The 12,499-nt window shown below is 41.8% G+C and overlaps 1 protein-coding gene across 4 annotated transcripts in view; it reads right to left on the bottom strand.

Annotated features, from left to right (window-relative positions):
- The window catches only part of DNM3 (dynamin 3), a 369,574-nt gene that overhangs the window by 207,774 nt on the left and 149,301 nt on the right, over positions 1 to 12,499 (bottom strand). For all 4 annotated transcript variants that reach the window (XM_081113203.1, XM_081113206.1, XM_081113205.1 and 1 more), the window contains one exon: positions 603 to 716. In XM_081113203.1, the coding sequence (XP_080969329.1) occupies positions 603 to 716 (114 nt within the window). The remainder of the gene's footprint in view (positions 1 to 602; positions 717 to 12,499) is intronic.

The following is a 12,499-nucleotide window of genomic DNA, read 5'->3' as shown; positions in this document are numbered from 1 at the left end:
CAGATTTAAATGAGTAGTAAGTCACAGGACCAAAATTATTAACATCTAACATGAACCAGAACACCACCATTATCATAATTCATGCTTTTACATAGATATCAAATTCTCAAAGAACAAAATTCACATAAACAGTTTTCAGGGAATTGAAGACGAGTGATTTGGACATTTTCAAAACCCTGTCATTCGAGACCGATGTCACAGCAACAATTCTAAAACACTTTATTAACTTGGCATCAGTGCTATTAATTTCGCTGTTAGAATGCTCTATTACCTTGAGTCTTTTCAACACGTTATTTAATGAAAATTGCTCTCACTGAATTAGTCTCCTGTCATTATTACAAAGAAATAGTTTGCAACTATTGACTCCTAATTCCATTTCTTCAGGTAAACAAACATGTGACTACACCAATGAAGTAAAAGAAATTTAAGGGGAATATTATAAAATTAAAAATTTATGAGGAAAACTAAAGCACAGTGCTTGTTCCAACACACATCCCAAGCTAGCTCTCACTGAAAGAGAACCACTGGTGTCTCAAAATTGAATATCACAATAATCTCACTTAACTTAAAATGAGAAAACTCTGTCATCCTCTGCAGCTTACCTCATCATCTTTATACCAGGATAAGCTTTCAGCAGTCAGGACAAACCAGTATCCCTTGGAGCCTCCTTTCATGATGCCGATGTTGCTGATGGTGAGCCACCCCTTGCGAATCACCTACAAGAGAGCACAGGTCAGCGGAGAAGCTTAGTCCAACGTGAGCCAATAAAGACCAGGTCTTGCACTAAGTGAAGTTCAAAACAAGATACAAATCACAGTAAGAACATTGCTCCCCCAAAGTTCAACTTCCATTACTCTATTTATCTCCCAAAAGCACCAATAACCAGAGGGAAGTCTCTCCCATCAAATGAACAAAATCAAAATGGCAGACTTATATAGATGGTGGAAGCAGAACAGTTGAAAGAGAGAGGAACGAAATTCTTGTGCCAGACCCTTTTATGGCATGGCTGCTATAATGAAAGCATTCTGGTTGATTGGATGAACAGCAACAGACTCTCCATGCCCACCGCCTCTGCTCCCATTCCAGCTCAGTGGCCCACTTGTTTGCCTGGTTTTGTCTCATTGCGATTTCTACTAGAGGCTGGCCACCAAATGGTCTAAATTTATCCATCTACCTCTGGTTATTATTTGACACACTAAAGAAAAAATGCAAGCCAGCCAAGTAGTTCCTTGTTAACAGCTCTGAATAAGGCTGAATGAGAAAAAAGAGCTGAAATAATAAGCTAAGATTAAAAATTTGGCCCTGACTGGTGTGGCTCAGTTGGCTGGTCGTCATCCCAGGAGACGAAGGGTTGCCAAATTCAATTCCTGGTCAGGGCACATGCCCGGATTATAGTCTAGATCCCCAGTGGGGGGCGTGCAGGAGGCAGCCAATAGATGATTATCTCTCATCATTGATGTTTCTATGATTCTGAAATCAATAAAAATATATATTTTTTTAAAGTTTGGAGTTTTTAAATGGTCTAGATTTAACCATCTATCTCTGGTTGTTATTTGACATATTAAAGGATATGTAGCATCTTCATAAAAATCTTTAAACAGCTTCTAAATTTTAAAACATTAACAACTTGGCTTACTGATTTGATTTATGATGTATAAATATCCTTTAAGTGAAAATCTATTTTTTTCTCAGTTGTAAAGTTAAATTCTGGGGTTTTTTTTCATATGGCATAGTTTATTGTCTTCTCTATGCTACATAATTTGTTATCATAGGACCAGAAATGAAATACTATATGGAATTGTATTCTATCGCTTCAAATGTCAAAAGTCATCCTATACCTAAATTGTTCAATACCCTAGAGAGCCTGAAATATTTTAAAAATTACTGAATTATTGAATGACTGTGTCAGTTCCTAAAGAAAGATTAAAATACCTTTATAATCAGAGTTGATATTTATATTGCTATTAAATTTTCTAACTGAAAAAGCAAAGTCAATCCTAAGGAAAATTATGAAATGAATCAATGTTATCATTACTGACCCTTCAAGCCTTTGTCCATACACTAGTCCTCGCCACCCTTGATTCCCTGTTTCTGCATCTCCCAGGAGCCCATTGTCCTTTTTAATGCTCTATTTAAGTTTTCCAGACCCCCATACAGAACCCCATTGAGGCCCAGACTGTGACAATTCTCTCCACTGTTCAAAATTACTCCTTCTTCTTACCCTCTGCTTGGGAAAGAAGAAACCAATATTTCTCAAAGTATGGTTTCTATCAGTTATAACCATTGGGATGCTTTCTAGAAATACAGATTCTTGGGTCACTAACAAGTCGAAATGAACCAGAACACGTACATTGAAGCCCAGAAATCTACACTTTAACATGTTCCCAAGGTAATTCTGATTCATAGTGAAGTTTGAAAAACACTGCCTGCGTATATACAATCAAAACTTCACTGTCCTTAGAGCAAATGATATCTAATTTTTAATGATTATACATTCAATCTAGGCAGGAGGGAGCTGATAGAGAGGCAGAATATAAAAAGACAAAAGGACACAGAGAAGCCAATCAGGTGAAAAAGACAGATACTATGTAAGTAAGAATGGGGTTCGGAGAACTTAAAATGACCTGGTTTTACTGGTACCACTGAATTCATCTCTCAAAGATGCACCTCTAGAAAAATGGAATGTTATAATCAAAACATGATATTTATTAAACATCATTTCACCCAGTGGATATATTCAGTTGAGCTATATGGAAATTATGAGTTACAAATAACAGTTAAAATAAAATTTGTAAAGAATCAACATTAAAATTAATTAGAATATTCTGATTAGTACATTCTATGATGTTACCGTCATTTGCATTGCAACAGGCTTTCTCACATGGAGAGAAAATAAATAAAAGAGGATTACAGCTATGCACATGTGAGTGCATGTGGCCAGCATCCTTCAGCGACACCCATGGAAGAGTGTTCAGTATTGAACACTGTCAGCAAGTAAGCTGCTGTCATAGAAAGTTTAAGATGCTCTGGTCCAATCCCAGCCCTTTGTTTTCCAACAGAGAAGCATATTTGCCACAAATGAACTTGCTTTTTCTCTGATGACGATCACCTCAACATAAGAATTAAGAAAAAACAATTCCTAATGTACCTTGTCAGATAAAAACTGAAGGAGAGAGAAATCAAGTTAAACAGTGGGAAGAGCCAGGAGAAGGCAGGCATTCAGGAAAAAAATGGTCAGGACACAAGAGGTAAGAATGTGAAGGGGAAATTAATAGAATAAAACAAAGGAAAAGTTAAGTGAGAAAAGAAGACAAAGATGAATAAAATTTCCAAAGACTGTCAAAGACAAATGGGATGGATTGTAGAATCTCTTCACAGAGAAAGACGTGAAATGCTGATTTCACCTTCAAATGTAAAATCACCACAATAAATCCATCACCATTCAGTACAATAACCACTTACAGCCTCTTAGTATTTGAATATCAAATTCTGTTTTGAATGCCCAAGTAAACAAGAGCAAGCAGTCCCATAATTACATGACTAGAGGGGACCTTGAGAGCTGAAGGGGCATGTTCTTTTGTAAGCCTTGAAACAAACCAATTTTTAAAATTTACTGCCATGAATAACATCCAAGCTTCTTATGCCAAATACAGAAATGTTGCAAGTGAGACCAGCAAGTGGAATAGCCCAGCCCCTTCCTTTAGTGACGAGCCTACTCTAGAGAGTGTGTCCTTGGTAGTTCCGTAAGAGGCCAGGCCTTTCAGGGTTTGCAAAATCTGTATGTTGGGGTAAGTTTGGACCTCAACATCTGGCCAGCACACTGGGTCATAAAATTAATACACAGACAAGAAATAACATTATGAGGAGGGAAAAAAGGGCATGTGGAAAAGCTCTAGTCCAGCCAAGGCTTTGGGTCTTGAACTTGATCTGTGAGCAGGGCGTTTTGACCTTGGCCTTGCTTATGGGAGACCGGGCAAGTTTTTCTCAGCTTTGAGCCAAATTTTAACTGTTGCCGCCTGGGGGGAGTTTGTAAACCACAGACCATGTGATATTTTTATCTTGGTAGATGACAAACGCTTATAGAAAGGCTGTGTCCATGGATGAGTAGCTGCTTCTCTGAAGGTAGTTCGCATGCCTCAGGGCTGCGTGGGAAAATGCTCAGAGCTGCGTGGGCCCAGCTGGTCATCACCTTGGTGAGCACAGGCAACCTCAGGATAGAGGCTTGTCCTTGAACTGGCTGGCAGAGATCTTTCTAAGCAAGAGTTCAACTGTAGGGGAGACCTCAGGAGGGGGAACAAAATTTACTACTTAAAAAAAAATAATAGTTTTAATTTATTGCATACTCTGTGCCAGGAACTTTACAGAAGTCAAAGTAAGGCACTGAAGGTCTGTATCACAGAGCACTCTTGAGGGTCCAACTGTAATTTATTAGGTCCAGGCCAGGACCCAGGCCCAGGTAGGGGATAGCAAAGGTGGGATTAGGGGCACTCAGCGCCATTCTGCACCGGGCCTAGGGCAAGAAGGGAATTGCGGAGACCTAACCTTAACGCATGTGACTTACTTACAACTCAAGGGTCACCATCCTCTCTGGCTCATGTTTTCAAACTGGCTCTGGCTTAGATAGGAGGGAGAAAGCTTCCTTAGGAGGCCTAGGCGTCTAAGATCAAGAAGTTATATAACAAGGGGCAGGAAGGGAACACACAGAGGCAAAGGAAAATAAAATAATGAGGGTTTGAATATGCTACATAGGAGAGAAAGGTAACATAAATAAGACCTATTGACCGGGACTGCCCAGTGCAACATCCTGAACTTGGAAACAGACAGTGGTGTTTCAAGTATTCTCTAAGATTATCTAGATGAATTCCCCCTTAATGGTCAGTGGCAAAATTCTCCTAAGAAGACATTTTCCCCAAAAAATGTAGACGTTCACAGAACTAAAAAAAAAATACAGCCTGGGAGGGCTAAACCCAGGATGGTTTTCTCTGTCTACACCCTCTCCTTCAGATCCCCTGAGTGTTGGCAACAGTCAGTGATGGCAGCAGGGAAAGAGGCCCAGGAACATAAATGTTGCCTGGGATAATTGCTGTAAAGACTCAATGTCCATTTGTCTTATTAAATTCGTTGGTATGGAGCTGGTTCTGGGATTATCTTTTGTGGCCCCCTCTTTGCTTTATTTATAAATTAAAGGAAGGAAAACAAGAGAGTATTCGACTCCAGCAGCCCAGAAGAAACAACCCATTCTATGAGGGTACGGCTGCTGAAGGAACCCCAAATCCACCTGGGCCACAGACCCTCTTTGATGTTCCATAAGTATCTTAGACTTTGCCAACTCCTTTGGGAATGTCATCTTTGGACTTTAACTTCTGAGAACTTCATAGACATTGAGGACATGTCTATTTCATTGACATTTTAATACTGAATGCAAATTAGAATGGATTAATGATATCCCCTGATAGCTGCAGAATCTGTGATAGGCTATGGGAACAATATGACTGGACATTATTTGAAACAAGAAATAAAATAAGAAGCCAACAATTAACCTTGGGTATAGACCTGCCTTACTGGTACAGTGAATTTTACTGGTGTGCTGTTTTGACCCATTTCAGAGTCTCCTCTCCCCTGGTGGTTCTAGGAAGATGCTCAAAGGAGCCACGATTAGCTATGGAGGAGCAGCTTCAAGAAGGAAGTACCAGGACCCAGAGACTATTGATCTCTTCCTCCACAGGGGGCTGGCCACACCCCTGGTGAACCACTGGCTTAACCATTAAACCCAATGGAATAAAAGATGGAGGAAAGTAAGGAATATTGCCAAGGGGTGGGGACAGAGGGGCACTCCTATTGTTTCCTCATTCATTCCCCCCGGGAGGAGTAAAGTAACTTCTCAGATGGGTAAATCTCAGAGGTTAAGGAAGTATAGTCCAGGTCCTTTCTCTCCCCGATTCTCTCCCCTCTTCATCTTGGGAGCCAGCCTGCCTATGAGCACGTGCTTAACACAGGAAGGAAGGGCTTCATACCTACAGTTTGAGGGATACATTTAATTCAGGAAAGTGTTCAAAGGTATTTATCACCTAAAACACTCGATAAGTCGTCAACCAGTATCTACCAATGTCTGTGGGGGACCAGGAAATGTGCCAGGTACCCTATCCCTATGATAACAATGAAGGCCACCGTAAGTATGCCCTGGCGTGTCTCATCAGTGGGCTGACATGCATAAAAACTGGATACTCGATCTGATGAACTGACTTTCTGACGGGGGTAAAAAAGCTGTGAAAACAAGCAAGTAAGATGAAGCTTAGCTAACGGGATTTAAATGATAATCAAATTAAGACACAAAATAATCAAATATTTGATGAAATAGTCTTTGGTTTTTAAGACTCTTCAAAATACCACTGTGAGTGAGTTGGCTACGTGACATTTGTACGTTTGGATGTTCTTTTCATGGTTTTAACTTTCTAGGAAGTCAGAGCAGTTTCGTAAGTAAAATAGACAAAGTTAACGACACAATTTGACTCCATTTCTAGGAATTCAAGGATGAAAACAATAGCTCACATTTACTCAACACTACTCTGAGCCAGGCATTGTGCTAAGAGCTCTGCGTGTGTTATTTATTTTAATCCACAAAATAATCCTTTGAGAAAGACAGCATTTTCCTTATGTGACAGATGAGGAAACTGCCATCGGGCTCCTGTTTCACGGCCAAGTCCACCCATGTAACCCACAGGCCTCCCTCATAGGAGCTGACGACGTCTGCCATTTTGTTCCACTTTGCAGAGGATTCAGCCTCTCAGCACCTGAATGAAATAAAATCTCTCTGATGGTCTGACCACCTCAATCCACAATGCACACAAGGATGTTGGCAATAGTACTGTTTCTAATAGCTATAGGAAACAATGTAGGTGCCTAACTGGAAAATGGTTAACATGTTATGGTAGAATCCTCTCATCTGTTCAATTAAGCTGAGCAGAAGCACCTAATACATAACATGGAAGCACTAACACTGGGCAGGAGCTGATTGCTTCCTAGTTGGGTTGCTGGCTGGGTGACACTGGGTAAGTCTCTTGGCCTCAATTTCCTCATATGTCACATGGAATAATAACACAGAACTACTGTATGGATCGTGAGTGGACTTAGATCAGTACCCATTAGTACATAGGGTATTATTTCAGTTATATTTGTTAATGTAAGGATAGAAAAAGACTGTCATATACACCAAAATGTTAACTATGATTGAAAATTAATGACAAGATATGAAGTTATATTTATTTCCTCCTTCAATTTTCCTGTATTTCCCTTATTTTCCAATAGTATTCATGCTATTAAAAGTATAGGTTGCCATCACATTATTGGCTGCTTAAAACAGCAATTTCTTTCTTTTTTCCTCCCTCCCTCCCTCCCTTCCTTGGCAATTTCTTGAGATTCTCTTTACTGTGTAATGAACACAGCATGTCAGAAGACTGAGGAAGATTACAAATAACCCAGTAGTGAAATAAATCTATAGCGCAACATAAAGAGAAATAATTCTGGATTATTACATAAGAAATCGCCATGATGAAAGAGGACTACTTTAAATAAGGAACTGCTTTGATTGACTGGAATCATATTCACAGTGTGCAAGAAAAGTGGATTGAAAATAAGGAACCTACATTTACTATTCATATCAAATCCCCTTTTTATTTGAAGATATGGCTGCCAAAAAGATAACTTTCTGTTTTCTCTGTAAAACCCAGCCTTTACCTTAAAACACCAGCATAAGTTTAAATCCTAACCACGTGAATAAAATGCAAGTTAAGCAGAACTCCAAGTTACTGTTTCACAAGAAAACCTCACTTAGGGATGGCCCCCCGCTCACTTTTCTGGGGACTGCTCCAATCTGCAAAAACTACATGTACGGTGTCTCCACCGTCTTCCATTCATTCTGCCCTATCAAAGCGGCTTCCCAAAACATCAGCCCGTGCTCACACAATGAGTGCGTTTGCCTGGCCTCAGTGGTGCACTAGGCTATTATATTATCTTGATTCTCAAAACGACTCTTAAGGAATTCCTTCCCTTTTCATTGTTCCCCAGGATTTTCCTGACTGCCTGTTTACACATTCCTTCTTTCACATGCTCAGCTATTTCTGAAGAGCTCACTAAGAGTGGGCTGTTTATTCTCAGCGTTTACTCACCTAACCCTCTCCAGGGTCCAGGCCATTAACCATGATGAAAATCAGGACTCTACTTTTTCCACTTTTTTCCTGTGTATCTTTTCCATGTGCAGAGCTCCCTTTGAAGTTCATGGGAGCCCTCCATGTGGAAGAGATTCCCAATGATACAAAACAGAGTGAGAGCTAAGCCCATCATCCATTTCTCACGTCTAAGGGCAAAAATACACACACACAAGGGAAGAGATACCACATAATGATCAAGGCCTGAGCAGAATTTGTCTATTGTTCTAAAAATAATTCAGAGGGCTTTCTTTGAGAGAGAAAACAAGCACCTTCGTAAATATTTCTGAGTTCATTTAATAGAAAACTAGAGGCCTGGTGCACGACATATGTGCACTTGTGTGTGTGGGAGGGGGCTCCCCTCAACCTGGCCTGCACCCTCTCACAGTCCGGGGAGCGCTTGGGGGATGTCCGACTGCCGCGAAGGTGGGAGAGGCTCCCACCACCGCCACTGCATTTGCCAGCCATGAGCCCAGCTTCTGGCCAAGCAGCACTCCCCCTGTGGAAGCACACTGACCACCAGGGGGCAGCTCCCACATTGAGCATCTGCCCCCTGGTGGTCAGTGCGCATCATAGCAACCGGTCATTCCTCCGTTCAGTCAATTTGCATATTAGCCTTTTATTATATAGGATGGGTGAGTCATTTATCGGGGTCAGGCAGCGCATTGAAACTACAAGGATCAGTCAAAAATAAAAATATTTAAAAAAAAAACAGGCACAGTTCCTGAACTTCATGGAGCTTACAGACAAATGGGGACGAGACACTAAACAAAGACTCACACAGATCAATGTAAAGTGACAGCTGGATTGCTGCCACCCAGGAGCAGTTCAGTACATTGAGACCTGCCCGGGTGGAAGAAGAGGTGCCGGCAGACTCTAACACTGCACTGAAATCGGAAGGGTGTGCAATGGGAGATGGAATGCACAGGACAGAAAGCAAGAGTGCGCCTCATGCAAGACAACCTGGGAGGGGAGGACAACCATGCTCGGCCGTGTAATTTATGTGGAGAAATTGGGTCTTTATCCTGAGATGATGGAAAGCCTTTGAAGTGCTTAAAGTAGGGCAGTGACCTAAGACTGGCATCAGGACAAGTTCCTTCTTGCTCTGGTCTGGTGAAGAGATTACAGAGAAGGGAAAGGAGGCAGGAGAACAGACAGAATCCTAAGTCACAGACAATGGTAACTTTGACAGGAGTGGTGGAAATGGACGTTTGGCGGAGTGGACATATTTGAGGAATATTTAGGAAGGAAATTATTATGACAATGATAAATTGGATGATGGACGATGAAGGGGAATGAGGTGTCCAGGATGACGCCCAAGGATTAATTTCTGAGGCTGGACAAGCCGTGGAGGCAAATTTTCTGAGAGAGAGTAGGAGGACGAAGGTGAGGGAAGGGATAAGTAATGAGTTCTGTCTGGACATGAAAAGAGGTGAACATGTAAAATAAACCACCGTCTACGGAGAAGTCTCAATCAGATACACAGATTTTTGAATTGCTGACTACAGGAGTAACTGAAGCCCTAGGTATGAAAAAATAACAAAGTGAGAGTTTGAGTGGGAAGAGAGGAGGACCTAGGACTGCATCTTATGGAAAACCAGCAGGTAATGGCTGGATGGAGAGGATGAACCTGCAAAGGAGAGAGAGGAGTAGCTAGAAGGATGGGACAAAAATAGAATACAGCATCCACAGAAGTCAACAGAAGAGACTTTCATGGGAGAGCTGAAAATGTCTAATGCCACTGTGAGGGAAAGCAGAACTCCAAGTCAAAATTATTCCCTGGTTTGGGTAACATGGAGGTTGTTGAAGAAATAATATTCAAAACATTTAACAACTAGTATGGCAGCAGCCTGACCAGTTGGAAGGGGTGTGGGACTCAGTGCTTGAGCCGGGTACAGGAGGCCCCCTTCTGGACCAAACCTTGTCTTTAACTTCTGGATAAAGGGGAGGTTTTTGTGGAGGGAGAGAGTTCTGAGAGAGAAGCTCCAGCAACTGCGGGAGCAGCCAGTTGTAACTGTCATGAGAACATTCAATGTCTAAATGACCACTGTGGCTCTGCTAATATGTGCTGGCTGCACAACCTTGCCAGGCATCATTTCTGTGACTCAATGGAGAGGGGAAGCAGCCAGATTGGAATGGGTGGGTGACAGACTTGAAGGTCTCCCATGCAATTCTGATTTCAAATGATGACTCAGTACCTTCACAGCATCATCTTGATGCAAATACAAAACAAAACTAAGACTTGGCCAATGAAGAAAGCATATCTCAAACAGAACCCATTTTAAAGAAGTTCCTAGAGCCCAGCCAGTGTTGCTCAGTGGTTGAGTGTCAACCTATGAACCAGGAGGTCACAGTTTGATTCCTGGTTGGGGCACACGCCCCGGTTGTGGGCTCAATCCCTGGTGTGGGGTGTGCAGGAGATAGCCGATTAATGATTCTCTCTTATTGATGTTTTTCTCTCTCTCTCCCTCTTCCTTCCTCTCTGAAATCAATACATATATATTTAATTTTTTTAAAGATGTTTCAGGCACGGGAAGAAGCACATTAAAAGTCCCAACAGGGAAAGACCATGGAGGCACTGCCTGAAGGTCACCATGGCTAGCCCACAGAATTCAGGATTGTAAGCGACAAGGAGGAGACAGGCAGGGAATGGATAAAAGGTGGCAACATTTGGACTTTGTCCTAAAGCCATGGTTGGCAAACCGCGGCTCGCAAGCCACATACAGCTCTTTGGCCCCTTGAGTGTGGCTCTTCCACAAAATACCACGTGCGGGCGCACACGTACAGTGCAATTGAAACTTCGTGGCCCATGTGCATAAGTCAGTATTTTGTGGAAAAGCCGGTATTTTGTGGAAGAGACACACTCAAGGGGCCAAAGAGCCGCATGTGGCTAGAGAGCCGTGGTTTGCCGAGCCGCAGTTTGCCGACCACTGTCCTAAAGGGAAAGAAGTACTTTTGAGGGTTGTCAGTAAGCAAGGGAATGATGTGTCCAGATTTTTATTTTGTCTGCACCAAAACAAAACAAAAGAAAATTCTATGCAATTTTACTGGTTTGGAATTTCAGTATAAGGTTTTAGGAGAGAGTGTTGGGCTCTGGTTAAGGTAAGTATTTTAATTATTGGTGGACATTAATTACCCATGTTCTCACTGGCCTCCTTAATCATGGCTAATTGTAACTCAGGATGCTCTGTGAGGTAACTCAATAGAGTGAGGTATGTAATGGATGAAACCCCGATTCCCATTGAAAACAGAAGAATGTAGAAGTCACAGGCATTCCTATTTCTGATGGGAAATGGAGAGGCCCTGGTAAATATCAGTCATCCAGAGCAGCTATTTTGCTTAACCTCGTAAACTGGCTGCAGATGTTGGCTCATGCAGCAAGGCCTTGCATCTGTAATTTTAAAATTGTCTCATATTTCTAAAACCTGACTCCGTATGCACCGGAAAACAGTGACATGAATTATGTAGCTCGGGAAGAGAAGCACAAGAAATGTCAGGAGTGATAGGAGATAATATTCACAGCCGTGGTCAAGCTCTGAGCACAGGATGAGTGAAGGATGACATGGTTCCTTCCTTCAGGACATGGGTCCTGCCACCAGGCATCAGAAAATGAAACCCGGCCACGGGATGTACCAAACGAGAGGAAATCATTTATAGATAGTTGAGTTCTCAAAAACAAGCCCCCCTTGTCCCTTCCCCCTCCTCCACTTCGCAGCAGGTCAACAGGAAGACCAGAGTTGCTGGGGAAGGAAAAGATTTTTGAAGAGACAAAAAAACACTGAAAACACAAACCGGCGCTAAAAATGTCTTACCTTAATTAAGAAGATCATGTTTAGTAGACTGGGGCAGGAAACAATAAAATGACTTGCATTTCAACTAATGTTTTAGTTATGATAGTGCTTTCTCATTAAAAAAAAAACGCTTATAAACAGTCAATAGAAACTCAACTTGAAACTCAGAAAAGGGGCAGAGGTCATAGGACCCCATAGATAAAGAATTCATAGGATACTGCAAACAAAGAATAAATCAAAGGCACTGGAAATGAAATGATGATGATGATGACTGAGTTTCATGCGCGTATTTGTCAGGCTCATTTGTATTTATGTGCACCGTTTCCAAGTAATGCTCCATCCAGACAATATAAATGGCAGCACATAGAATAATCCTCCCAACGGGGCCATCTGTCACAGGCTCAGAGTGTAAATAACCTCACCAGGAGTCAGGACGAACACTCCAGCCAACTGTTTGGTGAGGCAAGAGCACAGTGCAAAGCTTCAAGGAATGCAGGCTCAATT

Source organism: Myotis nattereri (genome assembly GCF_964212035.1).
Source record: "Myotis nattereri genome assembly, chromosome: 18".
Taxonomy (NCBI): domain Eukaryota; kingdom Metazoa; phylum Chordata; class Mammalia; order Chiroptera; family Vespertilionidae; genus Myotis; species Myotis nattereri.
This window is presented reverse-complemented; position numbering and strand designations above follow the sequence as displayed.